This window comes from Parus major, chromosome 13, assembly GCF_001522545.3.
Source record: "Parus major isolate Abel chromosome 13, Parus_major1.1, whole genome shotgun sequence".
NCBI lineage: Eukaryota > Metazoa > Chordata > Aves > Passeriformes > Paridae > Parus > Parus major.
Window position 1 is genome coordinate 15,784,674 of NC_031782.1, and position 20,261 is coordinate 15,804,934.

Consider the following 20,261-nt stretch of genomic DNA (forward strand, 5'->3'; position numbering starts at 1 on the left):
GCTCTGAGTGTGTCAGCCGGCTCTGAGTGTGTCAGCGGGCTCTGAGTGTGTCAGCCGGCTCTGAGTGTGTCAGCCGGCTCTGAGTGTGCCGGCGGGCTCTGAGTGTGTCGGCGGGCTCTGAGTGTGTCAGCGAGCTCTGAGTGTGCCGGCGGGCTCTGAGTGTGTCAGCGGGCTCTGAGTGTGCCGGCGGGCTGTGCGTGCCTGCGCCGCGGAGGATCCCCGTTCCCCGGTACGCTCGGCTGAGCGCGAAGTCGGTGTCGGCGGAGCGGCTCCCGTGGTTTTTTGCACTGGTGTCTGCGTGCGTGTGTCCGTGTGTGTCCGTGTGTGTGTGTGCGTGTCTCTGAGCGTGTGCGCGGGGCTGGCGGAGCCGCCTGGGGGAGCGGGGGCTCCTCTCCCCTCCGTGCCCGCAGCCGGAGCCGGCGGCAGCCGGAGCCTCAGCCCGGGCAGCGCCGCGGGGACCGGGGAGCCTCGGCCGCGGCGGCCGGCAGAGGAGCCCGGCCTCCATCCTCCCTCCCAGCCGCAGCAGCGGCTCCCCCGGCGCTCTGCGAGGCCGGAGGGGACCCTGTCCCCCTTCCCCAAGGTCCTCCCAACCCTCCCGGCTGCATCCCCGGAGCGGAGCCGCTCCCGCTGTGCCCGGCTCCCAGCGGCCCTACCGGGGTGTTTCAGGCCCGCGGCATTTTTGTCTTCCCCCAGGGCCCCTCTCCAGCCGGGGTGGAGGGTGGGATGGTGGCGGGAGAGGGGGGGACAGGAGCCCGGAGTGGCTGTGGGGGACCCTCGGGTGGGAGGCTGGGGGTGCCACTCCAGGGAGGCTCTGACAGGTCTCTGCCTCGCTGGCTGCCAGAGTTGGAAGGGATGTGGAGAAGGCAGCAAGACAAGGGAGGGCCCTGGGCTCTGCCGGCTTTTCATCACAGCCCAGCTCCTCAGGGATGATTTTGGGGTGATGCTGTTGCCAGGCCAGTGGGGTTCCCCCTCGCGGGGTGCTCTGGCTCTGGGCGCTCGGGCCCAGCCTGCAGAACCGCCGAGCAGCCGCAGTGGCAGCCGGAGCTGGAGCAAATCCTGGGACGAGCTACGGAATACCCAGGATTCAGCCCATCCGTGCTTCGGCGCAGGACTGACCAGCCGTTTTCTCGGCTGACACGATCCCTGATCTCGGCGTGGAGCTGGGATGAGCTGTTTGCTGCTTGCTGGGATGTTGCTCCAGCTCCCGATGTCGGAGCAGGGCTGGGGGGAGCGCGGGGGGGAGGATTAGCACTTGTGTGCTCAGTGCAGGGTTTGGACACACTTGTAAGCCGTGGCTCCGAGCCACGCAATCAGCCGTTGGGAGCAAGGAGAGGCTGGACTTTGGTGCCCATTCCCGAAGCGGTGCTGCCTCCCGTGGAACGGGGCCAGGAGGCTGTGGGAATCACAGGGAGCACAGGCTTGTTCAAGCAGTTGCTTAAATTCGCGGCGCTTTATAACCTCTCTCTCATTAAGGCTTGTTTTCTGTTGGTTTTTTTGTTGTTTTTTTTGGTGGGGATGGCTGAATTCTGTCGGATTTTGCATGCCACTGTCCTCCGAGAGCTTCCCAGTCATGCATTAAGCAGCGTGACTAACGCCTCTCTCATGTGGTTCAGTGTCTCTCACACTCTCCCCGTAGGGAGAATTGTGTGTGCGGAGGAATAGTTGTTTTGGGAGGGGTTTTTATTTTTAAGTGCTCTGTGCTTTGCCAGCAGGTTGGAAAAAGGTGCCTGGCACCAAAGAAGAAAGTGTGGGATGGTCCTTAGATCCCATGGGAAAATAGCCTGGTGCCTTGGACTGGCCCCTGGGAAGCCTGTGTCTCCTGCACAGACGTGCTTGTGGAGGCTTCCTCTTCCTCATCTTCCTCCTCCTCCTCACGCCCAGCTCTGAGCTCTCACGTCTGCACTGTGTCATTTGCACCCCTGGGTGCCCGAGCAGGATTCCCGACCCTGCTGATTCCTTATCCTGCCGAGCCCAGGGCCCCTTGTGCCTTGCAGCACTGCTCCTCAGGCTCTCAGCCCCTCTCCTCCTCCCACCTCCCTGCTCTGCAGGCTTCCTTCCTTCACCTGCAGGAATGGGGCTTGGCTTCACACTCCAGCCTTGGTTTTGGAGCAGAAATCCTGGGTGCTGGGCACCTTAGGGTGACACCCTTCCTCCTCCAGGCTGGCACAGGGCTCCTGGCATTTCCAGCTGCTGGGCCCTCCCTCCCAGCTCCGTCAGCTGTGCAAGGCATCAGCGCTGCCTCGAGACTTTCCCCTCTCCCTGCGATCTTTCACCTCACACCAAGGCTTAGCCAGGATGTGGCTACGTCACCAGCAGCCAGGGCCCAGCCCAGTGCAAACAGCCCAGTGCAAACAGCCCAGTAGCAGGCACAGCACCTCTCCCAGCCCGGGCATCCTCCAGGAGCCCTTTCCCAACAGCTGGAGCTGCCCGTCTTCCCTGTCCTCACCCACAGCCATCCTCAGTGGGAGCGCGGGGCTGACGGAGCTCGGGGCAGGTTCAGCTTCCCCTGGAGGCAGCTGGATGTGGGGGGTCTGGTGTGAGCGCACCCCGGGGGTGTGGCAGACACGAGTGTGACCCAGGTGCCGGTGCCCCCGCACGGGTGACATCACACACATCCGCAGGCGGCGGTGCCGGGGGCATGCGCACACGCGGGCACACGCGTCGTGCGGGGCACACGCACGTGCAGGAGCGCGAGCTCGCACCTGGGGCACGGGCCCAGAGCGGGCAGGGATGTGCTGCTCTCCCCGTGTGACACTCCTGTGTGCCCTGCTAGGGCACGGGTGTGATGTGTGTGCCTTTTCCTGTGGGAGCCGTGCTCCGGGCGGGTGCACAGCCCTGGAATGCTCACAGTGCACACCCAGTACAGACACACACACACACACACACACACACACGTGTGTGCACACACTGTCCATGCCGATGCAGAGTTCTGTTGTGGTTCTGCTCGGCTCCTGACCTCCTCCATCCTCAGCCTGGGCCAGGGATGGAAGAGGTCTTGCTCTCCTCATCCCTTCCTCCTGGAGTCACACATCCCAGAACCAATGTGGGCTGTTCTGCACGGCCTCAGCAGCTGGGAATGGCTCTGCTCTGCACAAAGGAATGGCAGGACAAGGGAGCAGAGGCAAGCTTGGCTTCAGGGCCACAGTCCCCTCTCCAGGCACTGAGATGTATTTTCCCTGTGGAGGCAGAGCTCATCTCTTCCATGTCCCCACATTCAAAGGGGTGGAGGGACTGGGAGCTGTTGGCTTGTGGGAAGTGCCAAGGAGGACAGGGCAGGGTGTTCCACTTGCTGATGATCTGTACAAAGCCAGGCTAACCAGGAACTGGGCGATTGCTGTGTGGCACCACGGAGGGGCATGGTGATGGGGCACTTGCCCATGGAGCATTTGCTTATCCTTGAGTGCAGAGTATGGAGAGATGGGAGCGGCGAGAGCAGGGTGATGCTGTGGGGCCTTGGCAGATGTTTGTGGCTGTTCATTTTAGGGCATCCAATCCCTGGGTTTTTGGATGTCAGTGATCTGTGTTGAACCCCTTTATGCTCACAGCTCAGCAGAAGCCATGTGGGTGCTCCTGGACCCTGGAGGAGGAAAATGTGTTCTTAGAACGGAAATCAGGGAACGGGAAAGCTGGTGGCCGAGCACAGCACCTGACAGGGGCTTGGTGGCAGGCTTGACACAGGAGGGGACAGTCTGTGGTGCTGGCAGTGTGCCTGGCACGGCCTGGGCAGTGTGTGGGCACAGGGAAGAGGAGCAGGGGCAGCAGTGCAGGGGTGCAGGGGTGTCTCTGCAATGCAGGGGGGCAGCGCTGCCGGCACTGCCGCTGCAGCAGCAGGGTGGGCACTGGCGCGGGGTGGGCACCCAGTGCGTGCCATGTCCCAGACTGGAGTGGGAGGGAACAGGAAGGAACAGTGTGTCTGCAGTGAGGAAGGGAACAGGAGCTGCTGGTGCAGGGTGTGGGGTTGCCTAGTGACTGTGCAGCGAGGGGGATGCTGTGCTGCCGTTGCAGTGAGCCGGGGCTGGGCACTGCCGGGGGCTGCCCGGGGGGTTCCTGCACTGCAGAGCAGCCCGGGCAGGGACCCTGTGTCCCTCCGTCTGCTTGGGGCACCGGGGCTGGCAGTGCTCCACAGGCAGTGCGGGAGGGACGGTGCTCAGGGCATCCCTGCAGTGCCGGGTGGGCGGTGCCTCAGTTCCTCGCAGTGCGAGGCTGGCAGTGCCACAGTGCTGGCAGTGCAGTGAGGGCAGTGCTGCTCTGTCCCTGCCACAGCCCTGCCCCACGGCCCTGCAGTGCTGGAGGGGTGGCAGCCTTACATATCCGCAGCACCCCATGGCCCTGCAGCGCCCTGCAACCCCGCAGTGCTGGACGGGCGGCATCCCTGGATCGTGTTCCTGCAGTGCTGGATGGGCAGCAGTCCTGCATTCCTGCAGTGTCCTGTGTTCCCCAAGTGATGGCTGCTGCTGTTCCTGCAGTGTAGGCAGTGATGGATGGCAGGGAGATGTGGGCTGGCAGTGCCCCGTGTCCCTGCAGTGCTGGGTGCATGGCAGCCCAACATCCCTGCAGCAATTCACGGCTCTCCATCCCTGCATGGGTGGCAGCCCTGCATTCCTGCAGTGCCCTGTGTCCCTCATCCCTGCATCCGTGCAGTGTCCCACATCCCTGCAGTGCTGGATGGGTGTCAGCCCCACATCCCTGCAGTGCTGGATGGGTGTCAACCCCACATCCCTGCAGTGCTGGATGGGTGTCAGCCCCACATCCCCGTGGAGCAGGCAGAGGTCCCTGTTTGGTGCTCCCGTTCCTGCAGTGCTGGCAGCTGTGTGCAGTGCCCTTGTGTCCCTGCCGTGCATGGCAGGCAGTGCCCCTGCACTGGTGGCACACAATGCTCCAGTGTTTGGGTGGTGAGAAGCTGTCTCAGAGTCTGGCCGGCTCCCATCGGGTTGTTGGCAGCAGGCTGCCTGCAGTCCACCCTGTTACTGTGCCTCGTTGGGTCTAATTACAGTTGGTGTGGTGACGAAGAGGGTGGACAGTGGCAGGAGTGGCTTCCTGCAAGTGACAGGGCTGAGGTTTCAATGACAGGGTTACTCACTCCAGCAGGGCGTTGCAGGAACCTTGCAAGCTGGGACGGGTCCTTCAGGGCACTGGAGGCTGCCAGGAGCCAGCCCCAGCAGCCCCTTCCCTTCGGGAGCCGTGCCAGGACCATGTGCAGTCCCACATGGCGCAGTGGGATAAGCCAGGGAAGTCCCTAACCTCCGGTGTCTGTGTCTCCTCCAGCTCCCCTGCAGCGCAGGATGAACCCGCTGGCGTCCTGCCTCGGCCTGTGGCTCCTCTGCCAGCTCCCAGCCCTGGCCTCGGGGACACGTGCCATCTACAAAGTGCAGGAGGAACAACCCCCCAACAGCCTCATAGGGAGCCTGGCCTCCGACTACGGCTTACCGGACATGGGGCACCTCTACAAGCTGGAAGTGGGGGCCCCGTACCTCCGTGTGGATGGCAAGACAGGGGACATCTACACCACAGAGACCTCCATCGACCGGGAGAACCTGCGGGAGTGCCAGCACCTCCTCCCTGGAGAGCCCTGCTTCCTGGAGTTCGAGGTGTCCATCACTAACCTGAACGCCAACAGCAGCCCGCGCCTGCTCGAGGGGCAGATCGAGGTGCTCGATATCAATGACAACACCCCCAACTTCGCCTCGCCCGTCCTCACCCTCTCCATCCCCGAAAACACCAACATCGGGACGCTCTTCTCCATCCCCCTGGCCATGGACCGCGACTCAGGCCCCAATGGCGTTGCCTCCTACGAGCTGATGGCTGGTCCGGAGGCGCAGGAGCTCTTTGGGCTGCAGGTGGCCGAGGACCAGGATGAGAAGCAGCCTCAGCTGATCGTCATGGGGAACCTGGACCGGGAGCAGTGGGACTCCTACGATCTGACCATCAAGGTGCAGGATGGGGGAAACCCCCCGCGGGCGAGCAGTGCCCTGCTCCGCATCACCATCCTGGACATGAACGACAACGCGCCCAAGTTCGAGAAGGCCCTGTACGAGGCAGAGCTCTCTGAAAACAGCCCAGTGGGGCACTCTGTCCTCCAGGTGAGTGCAGGGAACTCTTCTCCTCACCTTTTCCCCTCCCGCCTGGCTGCAGGGACAACCCAGGAGCATCGGCATGGTCGTGGTTGTTCCAGGGAGGAGGGAGGGTTGGATGGAGGAGCCCACAGTGTCACCCGGGGCCAGCGGGCAGGCAGGTCCCTGGCGTGTCACATCTGCTTGAGCGAGGCTGGAGAGGATGTGCTGGAAGGCACAGCCAGAGTGGGGCTGCAGGACAGAGATGAGGGGCGGCAGCAGCGCTGCAGGAACAGGGTTCCGGGTTACTGGGAGGGCTGGGACCTGAGGGCCACCGGGAGCCTGGCTTGGGGCCAGCGCGGTCCCAGTGCTGCCCGCACACAAGACACAGACCCTTTCATAACTTGCATTCCCTTGGCCGCTCCGTGGAAACTCAGGAGGTGAAGACAGGGAGCATCCCTGCTGCCCGTGCGCGGGGCTGGCTCTGGAGGTGCCCTGCTGTCTACAGCGAGCGAGGGCTCTGCCTCGTCTTGGGCACCGCTGCAAACTGGCCCGGAGAGCCCAGGGGGCTGGATCTTGGTGGATTTGGCTTGGAGGGGGCATTGAGATGATAGTAGTCGACATCTGTTTATCTGCAGCTGCCATCTTAATAAGCGGAGCGCGGCCAGCTCTCATCTGCCTGCTAATTCTGATGTGAATTTTTTAAGAATTCATTTTTCACTGTTTAAGAGAATGGGAGTTGGAAGCAGATAAGGGAGCTGCATGGCCGGGAGGAGAATGGGCTGAGACGCCGCTGCTGCCATTGCTCAGCTTTTATCTTTCAGGGGGAAAATGACTTCCGCCTGTTTTGTGAGTGGAGGTAAAAGGTGGAATTTACATTTAACAACTTTCGTTCTCCATCCAAATCTGCTGAGCAAGATAACGGCGGAGCAGCAAATGGTGCAGAGAAGAGGCTGCTCAGAGAGCCGATTAGGGAGGCAAATGTTAGACAAACCTCATCTTCTTTAGAAAGCAAATAATAGGCGTAGAGGCAGGTTTATGGGGATGCAGGGCTCCTGGCGGGCGGGCAGGGATGGACGGTGCTGTGCAGGGCTCAGGCAGCCCCAATCCCTCCTTGGCTGCATCCCCAGATGCTGCGATGGAGCTGCTGCAGCTCCGTTCCTGCAGCAGTGTTGCCTCCCTCCTCACCCTCACCTGAGCCAGGCAGCTGCTCCAGCTCCTCCTCGGGGGCACAGCTGGAGCTGTCCCTCCCTGCTGCTGGCTGGGTCTCAGCGGCACGGTTCCATGGTTCTGGAGTGCCTTCGTGCTGGAGCTGGCCGGGAGGGGAGCGCAGCCAACCGGCCCAGCCGGTTTCTCCGGAAGAGCGAGGCAAAAGCCTCCGTGCCTGAGGGCGGCTCCCAGCTGCTCTGCCGGTCCCAGGCTCTTTGCCCCACAGTCCTTGGCCCCAGAAGAGGAAATCCTGGTTTTCCCCCCACAGCTGTCCCCAGGGAAGGCCACGGAGGGGCTGGCTCCACTGTGCCTTTATCCTGCTCACCAATTGTCCCTCTGTCCCCCAGGTGAAAGCCAACGATTCGGACCAGGGTTCCAATGCCGAGATCGACTACTCCTTCCACCAGGCCTCGGACATGGTGCGGCGGCTGCTGCGCCTGGACCGCGCCACGGGGCTCATCACCGTGCAGGGCCCCATCGACCGTGAGGACATCGGCACCCTCAAGTTCTCCGTCATGGCCAAGGACAAGGGCGCCAACCCCAAGAGCGCCCGCACGCAGGTGGTGGTCACCATCAAGGACATGAACGACAACGCACCCTCCATAGAGATTCGGGGCATAGGATTGGTCACCCACCAGGATGGCATGGCCAACATCTCGGAGGACGTGCCAGTAGAGACAGCAGTGGCTCTGGTGCAGGTGTCCGACCGAGATGAGGGTGAAAATGCAGTGGTGACCTGCGTGGTGGCCGGTGACGTCCCATTCCAGCTGCGCCAGGCCAGTGAGACAGGGAGTGACAGCAAGAAGAAATACTTCCTGCAGACCACCACCCCGCTGGACTACGAGTCGGTGAAGGAGTACACAATTGAGATTGTGGCCGTGGACTCGGGGAACCCGCCCCTCTCCAGCACCAACTCCTTGAAGGTGCAGGTGATGGACGTCAATGATAATGCCCCTGTCTTCAGCCAGAGCTTCACTGAGGTGGCCTTCCCTGAGAACAACGAGCCCGATGAGCTGGTCATGGAGGTGAGCGCCACTGATGCTGACAGTGGCTCCAACGCCAAGCTGGTTTATTCCCTGGTGACAGACCCCTCCTCCAAGGGCTCTTTCACCATTGACCCTGACTCCGGGGAGATCCGGGTGAAGGCGGTGCTGGACCGAGAGCAGCGAGAACGCTACGAGTTCTTGGTGGTGGCAGAAGATAAGGGCAGCCCCAGCAAGCAGGGCACAGCGTCCGTGGCCATCAACGTCATGGACAGGAATGACAACGACCCCAAGTTCATGCTGAGCGGCTACAACTTCTCAGTGATGGAGAACATGCCGCCCCTCAGCCCTGTGGGCATGGTGACGGTCATCGATGCTGACAAAGGAGAAAATGCCCGGATCCAGCTGTCAGTGGAGCAAGACAACGGGGATTTTGTCATCCAAAATGGCACTGGCACCATCCTCTCCAGCATCTCTTTCGACCGGGAGCAGCAGAGCACCTACACCTTCCGACTCAAGGCGGTGGACGGTGGGGATCCACCCAGGTCTGCCTATGTGGGGGTGACCATCAACGTCTTGGATGAGAATGACAATGCCCCCTTCATCACTTCCCCCTCCAACGCCACCTACAAGCACATCCTGCCCCACACCAGCCCTGGCCAGCAGGTGAGCAAGGTCAAGGCAGAGGACATCGACTCGGGCATCAATGCCGAGCTGATCTACAGCATCACAGGAGGAAACCCCTTTGAGCTCTTCCAGATCTCCCCGCAGAGCGGAGACATCACCCTGGAGAAGGAGATCCTGCGCAAGCACCATGGCCTGCACCGCCTGGTTGTGCGTGTCAACGACAAGGGCAAGCCCTCGCGGCACGGCACGGCTCTGGTGCACTTCTACGTCAACGAGACGCTGGCCAACCGCACGCTGCTGGACACGCTGGTGGGGCACAGCCTGGACACCCCACTGGACATCGACATCGCTGGCGACCCTGAGTACGAGCGCAGCAAACAGCGGAGCAACATCCTCTTCGGGGTCATCGCCGGCATCGTGGCCGTCACCCTGGTCATCGTGCTGGTGGTCCTGGTGCGCTACTGCCGGCAGCGCGAGGCCAAGAGTGGCTACCAGGCAGGCAAGAAGGAGACCAAGGACCTGTATGCACCCAAGCAGGCCAGCAAGAGCGGGAAGAGCAAGAGCAAGGTGAAGAAGAGCAAGTCTCCCAAACCTCCCAAGCCCACAGAGGATGAGGAGGAGACAGGGCTGCAGAAATCGCTCAAGTTCAACCTCATGAACGACTCCGTCAGCGACAGCCCCCGGATCCACCTGCCCCTGAACTACCCTCCGGGCAGCCCGGACCTGGGCCGCCACTACCGCTCCAACTCACCGCTGCCCTCCATCCAGCTGCAGCCTCAGTCACCCTCCGCCTCCAAGAAGCACCAAGTGGTGCAGGACCTGCCGGCCACCAACACCTTTGTTGGCACCGGGGACAACAACTCGACGGGCTCCGAGCAATACTCGGACTACAGCTACCGCACCAACCCCCAGAAATACACCAACAAGCAGGTAGGAGAGCTCATCCTGAGGCCGGCAGCGGCCCCCCCACTGCACCGGGGAGCCATCTGGACAGAGGTGTGGGAGTGAGCATGGACTGGCCCCCAGCCCTGCATGTGTGGCCCAGGGGGCTGGCGTTGGACTACCCCGGAGCCGAGCCACAGAGCCTGGGCGTGGTGCAGGGAGGGGATGGGGATGGTGTGGGGGGAGGCCAAAAACTGTCCGAGCCCTTGTCAGAGCGCCCGGGGCTGGGTCCTGGTGGCGCTGCCTGGGTGACGGTGACGCGAAGGGCGCTGCATGCGTGTGGCTCTGCATGTGGGGCTCCAGGCAGGGAACGCCACCCGCCTGCGTCCCCTTTGGGGACCACTCTAAGAGCACTGAGGGGGGCCATGCCCACCTTCCCATCCCTCCCTCTGCTTGGGCTGGCTCATGGGGAGGAGGGACTGGTCCTGCTCCTGCCACAGCCGGGTTCCAGCCCTGCCCTGCTCCAGGGCGCAGTTGGGAAGGCTCTGGACTCGCTGTTGCCAGCCCGGCTCTGCTGGTGCGGCTGAACCTGCCACCATCCCTGCACCAGGGCGCCTCAGAGGGAGCTGTGCGCCCGCTGCGGCTGCCCGGGCAGGTGGAGCTGGGTGGAGGAGCAGAGCTCTGCCTTTTTCCCAGGCTCAGGCTTTGGCTTCCCCCAGGCTCGGGCCCTCTGCCACAGCCGGTGCGGTGAAATCCGGGCTTCCCTTAGCATGAGCACTGGGCCTGCAGCTGTGGCTCTGCGGGAGAGGCTCCGCAGATCCTGGTGGCACAGAATGGCCTGTCCGTGTGGCAGGGCTGGGGCTGTGCTGGGGGCTGGAGGAGAGGGGCACTGGGGTGTCTGCTGCGGTCGGGTCACTGCTCTTGGTGTCACCAGGGGGGTCTCTGCGTGCGGGGCAGGGTGGAGGTAGGTCTTGGCTGCTCGCTGGTGTGCACTGGAGCTTGGAGCTGAGCCGTGAGGCCGTGGGCTGAGTGCGGAGCTTGCAGGACCCTCTATCTTGGGCTGTCTGGCCACTTAGGAGCTTGCACCACATTTCTGCTTTGGCACTTCTATCCTTAACCGGCCAGGGAGGGAGAGGGGGAGCGAGTGCCTGTGGCTTTGTCTTCTTCCTGGGGTCCCGTGGGTGAGGACCACCCACTCCCACCCATGCTGTAGCCCCTGTGCCCCATGAGACCCCTGCCCCCTTCTTTGTACCCCAGTTAGCGGCAGGCTGGGCTCCTGCCGTGGGGCTGAGCTCAGCTGCCCTGTTGGATTTGACTTCAATAAAGTTTTCTATTTTTGACCGGTTGTGCCTTATTTTCCCTGCTGGCCCTGAGGAGGCTCTCACTCCCAGCAATTCCCCAGGCCTGTTTTCCATGCCCTTGGCCACTGGAGCACTCAGGCCCTGTGGAGGCCAGAAGTGATGCTCACGTGGCCTGGCCATCTCCACAAACCCTCCCCCACACCCCAGTGTGGTCAGTCCAGAGGCCTCATGGTGCTGACCCTTCATCCTCAGGCTGACACGTCCCATGTCCAGTCACTTCCTGGCCCTCTGAAGATGTTCTTGCAGGACAGGGTTCCCAACACCTGCACACACACACACACACACACACACACAGAGACACACACAGAGGTGTGGATGTGGACACAATCTGAGCCACGGCCCAGCCCGCCCAGCTTTCGTTTCATTTCACACCAACATCCTCCCTCAAAGTTTCTGGTTGATGCCCACATCCTCTTGAGCCACACCCACGTCCCACAGCCAGAGCGTGGCCGAGCAGATCCCTGTGCCTGGCTAGCCTGACCCAAATCCCGCTGGCGCAGGCTGGCAGCCGCCGGCTCCCGCCCGCCGCAGTGCTGCAATGAGGGCACACGCGGTTGCAGATGGAGCCTTGGCATGTCAGCAGCGCCCGGATCCCAGTGCTCCCCCACCCTGGGAGGTGATGGGAAGGAGAGATCCTCTCAGGAAGGCTTGTTGGAGTCGGGTGGTCCTGCTCCCCACGCAGATGGCTCTGCCCTGGCAGGATGGATGGGGGTGATGCCAATGCCATGGGGCTCGCTCAGGGTCTTGTCTCCAGCTGTTTGGAGAAAAGATGGATCCTGGTAGGCAGGAACAGTCCAACACCCCTCTCCCACCATCCCACTATCCTGTCTCAGGGGCCCCTTCCCTGGCCACCCGTTCCTGTTTCTCCTGGTTTTTCTTCCAAACTAGGGCACCCATCCCTGCTCCTGTCACACCAGTTCACCTCTTCCCCAGGGCCTCCTGTGGCCTCACCAGGCTGCCGGGGCCGAGGAGCTCTGACGCTGGGAGAGATTAGATCAGCCGGGGAAACCAGTGGTTCTGGCTTCGGTGGTTTGAGCCCTGTGCCAGCCTTGGCTCTCACAGCCTCCTCGTTTGTTTTGCTAACAACATAAGGTTTTATCTTGAACCATCCAGGAAGTGTCTGGGCCTCCTGGGCAGGCAGGGCTGGGACCCGCGGGGAGATGCGATGGCTGCAGAGGAGGAAAGGAGACACCAGCAACCACCTCAATAACTGCTCCCCGCAGGGCTGGGCAGGGCAGTCTGGGGGCTTGGCTCAGCCCTGCTATCTGCTTCCCTTTGGGAACTTTCTGAGAGAAGTTTCCCTTCCTTCCTCGTCCTCGGCAGCTCTTTGATGAACCTGGGGTGAGAACTCAGCTCTGGCGTGGGGAGCGGCTCTTTCTTCTGCCTGGCTCCCAGGCTCCATCCTTTTTTACCGGGAGGGGATAGTCCACATCCTTTCCCAAGAAGTGGCCCGGGGTCCTTACAGCCCCCCACCACCCGGGAAGGCGCTGGAGCAGTGCGAACGTGAGCGAGCTCAGCAGAGGCTCCTGCACCTGCCCGCGGGCTCGGAGCGCGGTGCAGCATTAATTACTCTCTGCGGGAGGGGAGGAGAGGAATATTGTAGCTGTAATGGACAGAAATGAAATCGTCTTGTTTGAGAATTTAGCTCAGAGTCTCCATAAATTGCAGGTTTAGGTGCTGGCAGATGTCTGGGAAAGTCTCCCACTGTCCTGGGTCAGTGGGTTTTCTCAAGGTCGTTCACGTGGAATGAGCTGATAAATGGATCCAGCAAGGAGCTGCAGATGGAGCTGAGGGTTCATGGGGGACCTGCCCTGCTTTTCCCCAGTTTCAGAGACACGCTGTGCTGGGAGCTGTTCCTCCGCACTGCGAATCAGCCCCTGGGCTTGGGTCCGATTTGGCTCCGCCAGGCTGAGATTGAGCGAGAGAGGTGTTGAGGGGCTGCAGATCCCTGGGTCTGCTGGGAAGAGCGGCTGTGTCAAAGCACAGCAGCTTGTGAGCATCACTGGGGTGCCTGGGGGCGCCGGGAGAGCACAGGACAGGGTGGGGAGTGGGTCGTGCACTGTGCTGGGGCATTGCTGAGGATGCTGAGGCCACCACGGGCAAGGCAGGAAGGTGCGGTGGCTCCTGGCTGGGGACTTGGGTTGATGGCAGGGAGTGAGAGCACCGAGGGGTACCTGGGACCTCAAAATGAGGAGCTTCAGCTGCGGAAGAAGATCAAACCCCTGGTACAGGCTGGCTGTGCAGCCAGAGGAAGCGTGGGTGTGCGCAGGCTGTGCTGCAGGGGGAGGTGACAGCGCCAGCACCCTGTGCAGGTGGCACGGAGGTGTCACCCTGTGACATGGGGTGGCAGGAACACGTGTACAGGCTGCGTGTCAGGGGTAGGGGATGTAGATTGCAGCTGGAATCTCCCCCAGAGGGAAGGTGGCACGGGGCAGGGTACAGCCCCCATCCCCAAGGAGGAGGCAGTGGGGACTGTGCAGCCTGGACTGCGGCAGGAGGTGGCACAGGGGGTGCACAGCCTCAGGGAGAGGGGTGCAGGGCTGTGCACAGGCTGTGCTGTGGGGAGGGTGGCAGTGGGACGGACACAGTGACAGCAGGTGACAGCAGGGTGGGCAGCCTTGGCCAGGTGACAGCTTTGTAGGCAGTGTCTGCAAGGAGATAATGGCACTTACTGTCCCTAAACCATCGAGGAGGTCACTGGGTCTCTCCTGCCTGCCAGTCCCGGGCCCCACCAGCGCTGGGGACCTCGTCCTTTCTCCCTTGAAGGCTCAGCCAGCCTGTGCTTCATGGCTGGGGCTGTCCAGTTCCAGCACTGCCCAGCTCCCATCTTGCCATTCCTCCCTGCCCTCCTCTTCCTCTCCCTTCTCCCAGCCTCAGCCTCTCCCCTGCCTGATGCCCTTGGAGCCAGCATTGGCCTTTCCTGGTCTGGATCTGGGGAACTCCTCCTTTCCCCCCCCACAAATCTTCCCACTTCTTTCACAACTATGTCTGCTCCTCTCCACCCTCTCTCCTGATCTCTCCCTTCTCCCTGGCTTTCCCCAGTCTCTCCTGACCGTGCTGGCCGCGGTACAGAGGGATGCTGAGCCCTCCCAGCGCAGGGCTGAGCCCCTGGCTGGCTCTGCCGGCCGAGCTGTGGATCCTGGGGGATGAAAGCCCTGGCTGTGTGTGAAGCCGCCCGCTCCAAGGCTCCCTGATTGATATTCCCAGCACTGCTCTGCCCGCTCGGCCGGGCTCTCAGCTGCAGTGCTGTTCCCTGGAGCGGGGCCCAGCCCTGCAGGCTGCTTCAGCCGGCACCCAAATCCTGGGGAAGAACCTGGGGCTGTGGCAGGGAGTGTCCCCGAGGTCCCTGTGTGTCCCCGAGGTCCCCGCATGTCCCCGAGGTCCCCGTGTGTCCCCGAGGTCCCCGTGTGTCCCTGAGGTCCCCGTGTGTCCCTGAGGTCCCTGTGTGTCCCCAGGCACTCGGAGGCCCCTCAGCCCACAGAGCACCCAGAGGCTGTGGGTGGGGTGAAGCACAGAGGGTGGGATGCAGCTGGAGGGGGTGGAGGGTGGGGTGAGGACAGAGCTGGGATGTTCTGGGATGTTCTGGGATGGGATGGAAGGAGGTTGGGGTAATAAGAGGGTGCAGGATGTAGGACAGGCTGTTGTGGAGGGAGGAAGGGCTAAGGAATGCCTGGAGCAAAGGGCATGGAGTGGCTGGAATTGTGTCAGACTTCCCTGGGAGCTGTGGGACAACAGCAGGGGGGTGGCTGCTGTGCTCTGGTGCTCAGCCAGGACCCCCAGACTGAATCCCCTTGTGCCAGGGCAGGTCACAAAGAGCCCCTTCACGGCTTGTGGGGTGTTGGACACAGCCCCCGTGGTGCCCTGGTAAATCTCCCACTGGTTGGCACATCCTTTGGAATGCTGAGCCCTGTGCCAGGCCCAAATTACCTTCCTGCCCCTCCGCCCTCACCCCCACACCCCTGTCCTGTGAGAGCACCTGCCAGGAGCCCTGGGCACGGCCCATCCCCAGGGCACGGCTGTGCTGCCATTGCACAACCCAGCCCTGCTCCTGGGAGAAACCAAGATGGTCAGGGGAGATTCTTCCAGAGAGGCTCTTCCTGCAGTGCCCTGATCCTTCAGCACCCCAGAAAGCACAGACAGCTCGGCTGAGGCACAGGAGGACTGAACAGTGGTGAGGAGGTCACCCCTGGCATCTTGGTGTCCCTTTTCTTGTCACTTCTGATTGTGGCTGCAGCATCCAGCAGTCCAACCTGGGTGAAGCTCAGCCTTGTCTTCACCTCTGCAGTCAGACCTGCCACTCAGCCTCACTCAGCTTCCCCCCAGCAGGTCCTTCCTGGACCTTGTCTTTTGTCCTGACCCTTTCTGTACTTCAAGGAGAGCCCCAAAAAAAGATGGAGAGAGATTTTACACAGGCAGAGAGTGATAAGACAAGAGGAACTCTGTTAAACTAAAAGAGGAGAGATTTAGATGGGATATTGGGCAGGGATTGTTCCCTGGCAGGGTGGGCAGGCCCTGGCACAGGGTGCCCAGAGCAGCTGGGGCTGCCCCTGGATCCCTGGCAGTGCCCAAGGCCAGGCTGGACGGGGTTTGGAGCAGCCTGGGATGGTGGGAGGTGTCATGGCAGGGGTGGAATGGGATGGGCTTTAAGGTTCCTTCCAACTCAAATCATTCCACGATTCTATTCTCTGACTTTCTGAACTTTTCTGGAGGTCTCTGCACCCTTGAGGACCTGGTTTCCATATCCTACCTGTAGTAAAGGCTTCTTTTCCCAGTGTGACTCCCAACCCAACCTTCTCGAGAGGAAGAGGAGGTCAGGCAGAGGACCAGAAAGAAAACAACTCCCCCAGATCCCTTTAAAAACATTCCTGGTTGTTTTGCATCAATGCCTTGTGTGGTGGAGGCTGTTTACTGCCTCAGCCCTTTGGCTGGTTGCAGGGAAGCGTGGGTAGGTTTGTGGTGGGAGCGTGGGTTGTGACCTGCCTGGAGAGCAGGAGAAAGCTCCACCACCTCATCCCTTCCATCCTTCTGTGGCTCCTGCCCAGAGATCCCTGAAGATGCCTCTTTCCCAGGATGTAAACATCCTTCTGAGCTGCTCCTGGCTTGCAAAACACCCGCTCTGATCTCCTATCTGCACGTGGCACAGGGATCCTGGCACGTTCCATCAAAGTTCGGAGCCATCCTTTGGGGAGGGCAGTGAATCCCCACCTCTCTCCCTGAGAACTGATCCTGCTCCGGAGCTCTCGGAGCAGCGTGCCCTGATTCAGCTCCTCAGAGACATCTTGAAAGGCCTGAGCAACCTGAAAGCCTGCAGCTATTTTGCTCCCACGTGGCCTGGTTCTCACATCCTCCCCGCTCCCCGGTGCTCAGGAGCAGCTGCCGGGGAGGCTCCGGCAGAGATCTGGCCCTGCTGGGGGGGCACCTCGTGGCTCAGATCCTGCTGGAAGTGTCCTGCTGGAGCGATGTGTGATGTTCCTCTCACACTCATCCATTCATCTTCCTGCTCATCAAAAGCACTTGAGGCCTGTGGAAAGCAAAGCCCGTGTTTCAGATGCTTGAAGAGCCCTTCGTTCTCATTCAGGCTGGGTGAGACCTTTATGGGTGTTGTGATTCCAGGCTCTGCAGGTGCCTGGAGGAGCTTGGGTGGGTTTTTTTCTCCATGGATTTCAAGTAGATCACAGTTTCTTAGGGACCATCTCTTGCCCAGAGAGCTCAGAAACCTTTGCTAGAAATTTTTCTGGAGCCAGGATCTGGTTTGGCCGAGGATGTGACAGCAATCCTGGGATTTGAGGAGCTCATCCATCCCAGGGGTCCTGCGCCAGTGGGAATGGGAATGGGAGCAGTGCAGGCAAGATAAGTGGCCCTAAGAAGCCTCCCTATGACTTGTCCTACCTGTTTGATGTCTCCAAAGGAGGGTTTGCCTCACCGGTATCTCCGTTCATCAGGAGGTGCAGACCACTAAAGTGAGGGCTCTGCCCGTCTCGGCAGTGTGTGGGTGCCCAGACCTCTGGAACAGGCACAATTCCTTGGGCAAACAGGGAGAGCTGCTGCCCTTCGCCTGTGGAAATGGAGCTGGTTGCAAAACAGGTTTACCCTCAGAGGAATATTTCCAATTTGAAAGCAAATCAGGAAGAATTGACAGTTTTTCCACTATTTCCCAAGTCAGTCAGAATACATATTATATATGAATATTATTTTTTTCTAGTAATTTCTAAAGGAGTGATCCTGCCTGACCTCTTTGAGTTGAGCTCCATAATTAATACTTGGCTGGAGTCCTGAAGTGAAAGGTACCTTTGCAAGAGCATCATTTTTTCATTTTCACGTGTCAGCAAAGATCTCCCCCCACGCCCCTCATGCTCCTGGAACAAGGAGCTCACTTGAATAATGATCTGATTTCAGCAAATTGACAGGTTTTCCACGGAAAGGCTTCAGTGGAAGCATTCCTGTTATCTCCTTGTTTTTTAATAGAGTCCTGAGTCTACAGCTTTGCACCCCCTGAACTCCCCAGAGCCTTCAACACTTCCTGTCAGCTCCACTGGGTGCAACTGGGAGCCAGATTAGCTCATTATTTCCCCAGCATTATTTTCCCACTCTGCAGCTGTTGGGTTCCTCGAGGGTTTTATTCAAGTGTTGCTCCCAGTCCCGTAAGCTTTTTCCTCCCTGGGATCTTCAGATGGTTTTAACGTGATTATGAGGCCTCCTGCTGCGTCCAGGGCAATTTCCACTCCACACCAACCATCTCCAGAATAGCTCCATTATCAGCTGGATGGTGACAGACATTCCAGGACAGCAAGGCCAGGCCAATTTAGACATCATTCCATAAAGATTATGACCCCTTTCGATTTTACCGTTCGCCCTTCCGATGATTTATTTCCATATTTTCCTTGCCCATCTTCATTTCACCCAAGGAAAAGCCAGATGGCACCTCCTGGATGAGCTCAGAGCTGGGATAGGCGGAGGGTTAGGCAGGCTCTGTCCCCAGGCTGCCTAAATGGGTTTCTAATTGCGTTAGATCTTGCTCTGAGTTAGATAAATTCGATCTGACCAGGCAGGTTGGCACCGGGCTTTGGCGGCTTCTTTGAGCATCATGCAAATTTCAGGAGGCTTCGGGGCACCTATGTGGAGTCAGCCCGCATTTTCCCTGGATTTATTCATTAAATAGTGCCTCGGGAGCTGATGTCCATTTGAGGCTGGCTGCTCTGCTATCATTATTTCGGCAGGACTTGGAGACTGGCTCTGCTGACTGCAAGGTCAGCACTGGCTAATTGTCAGCTGAGCAGCCACTCGGGAGGGGGAGCAGGTGCCTTTTTTGGGATAATACCTGGGTTTGGGAGGTGGGATTCCATGGATTCCTGCATCTTCTTCCTCTGGTTGTGGATTCCCCTCTCTGCTTTGTCAGCAGTGAAAGAGCTGAAGGGTTTTTGGGATGGACACAGGGATTTGTGGGCAGGCTCAGCCACCACACGAGACCCCCGTGAGCATCACGGAGCAGAGCTGTCACCCCATGGCTGATGTGCCCTGTGGGACCCCAGTGGCTGTGGTGGAGGTGACCCCAGTGAAGTCAGACTGGTAGATCACGAATTTGGGCCTTTAACTGTGCTCCAGAACTGTCAGTGTTCCTTGGGAGACACCACCTTCAGAGACAAAATCTTGGGAGGGCCTGAATGAGTGTTTTGAATAAACAAAATCAAAGAACCCAAAAAAATCAGTACAGTGGACACACAATGTGCTGCTGGAGGGTGATGGAAAAGGATGGGAAGAGCTGTCTCAGCTCCATCCTCACCCCAGCACAGCAGGAGAAGCTCTGGTGGCTCAGAGGAGCTGTAAAATGGTCGGCTCAGTGACGAGCTGAGCCTGTCCCCAGTTTCCTGCAGCTTGAGTGCTGCCCTGAATGGTTTTGGCAATTCAGCCCCAGCTTTCCTCGAGGCCTGCCCTGGTTTCCATGGACATAATATTCCCCTCAGCCTCCTGCTCCGAATGCTGTGCTGCACTGTACTGGAGCCCCGCTCCTCACCAGGCAAAGCAAATAATTCCCAAGTCTCCATCCGTGGAAAGATGGCTCTGGGTCATTCCAAGCCCGGTCCCTGGGTTTATCTTTCTCTCTTCCTCTCCAAATCCCGGGATGTTGCATTGGTCCAGGTTGGTTTGTAAAGGAGAGGGGTTCACGAATCCATCTGAAGTTGAGTAACTCCCAGCTCACAATGGCTCCCTTGTCACTTATTTTGATATTCCGGGCGCTGGCTCTGACATTGCCTTTCACTCCCGGCCCTGTGAGTTGCTGCATTGTGGCAGCTGTTGGGGAAGCAGCTCCTTTGGCAGCTGCCTGAAAGGAGGCTTCTGGCGTGTGGGGAGGCACAGGAGCTGCCAGAGGAGCCCGGGAGCCAAGGATCCCGCCTTGGGATCAGCAGCGAGCCAGTTAACAAGGGTTGGATTTTCCCCACTGGTGGCTCCCCTCCCTCCCTCCCTGCCAGCAGGAAAAGGGTGCCTGGGGCGGATTTTATGGTTTCCTTTGTGAACAATGGAATTTCTCCTGCTGCTCAGTCCCTGCCCTCTGCACAGGCACTGGTGTGGGGATATGGTGACATCCCAAATTCCTGTTCCCTCCTGGCACTGCTGTCACTTGGGCTGAGTTTGTTTTCCCTGGGTTTAGAAAGGAGAACCAGCCCGGTGCAGGTCCTGGTGGGAGCTGGAGATGTTTGAGTGAGGGAAGGAAGAGGCAGGAGGGAGCAGAGGGGCTGAGGAGTGTGGGGTCCCTTTAGCCCCATCCAGCATCCATGAGTGGGAATCCTCACAGGGTCATTAAGGCTGGAAAAGACCTCCAAGGTCATCAAGATTTGATGTCAGCCAGCCCAGTGTTCCTTGTACACCTCCAGGGACAACGATTCCACCACCCTCTTTCCAGTGTCCTACCACCCTTTCCATGAAGGAATTTTTCCCAGTATATTTTTTCCTAACATGCCCTCATGGCAGAAGGAATCAGCACAGTCAGGGATTGGCATTGGGAAGTTTGGGATGTGCAGCCAGGACTGGGCAAGTCGGGGACAGCCCACAAAAATTCCTCACCAAAACAAGTTCCTGCTACTGCCAGACGAGCCCCAAAACTGGAGCCGTGGGTTTGGGCATGGCTTCCCTGTGGCTGGAAAACTGGGAAG

General features: G+C 60.0%; 1 protein-coding gene across 3 annotated transcripts in view; it reads left to right on the plus strand.

The window, feature by feature from the left end:
- Window positions 1-20,261, plus strand: part of PCDH1 (protocadherin 1) — a 56,497-nt gene that overhangs the window by 2,109 nt on the left and 34,127 nt on the right. For all 3 annotated transcript variants that reach the window (XM_015641500.2, XM_015641499.2, XM_015641501.2), the window contains exons 2-3: window positions 5,266-6,080; window positions 7,607-9,799. In XM_015641500.2, the coding sequence (XP_015496986.1) occupies window positions 5,283-6,080; window positions 7,607-9,799 (2,991 nt within the window). In that variant the 5' untranslated portion in view covers window positions 5,266-5,282. The remainder of the gene's footprint in view (window positions 1-5,265; window positions 6,081-7,606; window positions 9,800-20,261) is intronic.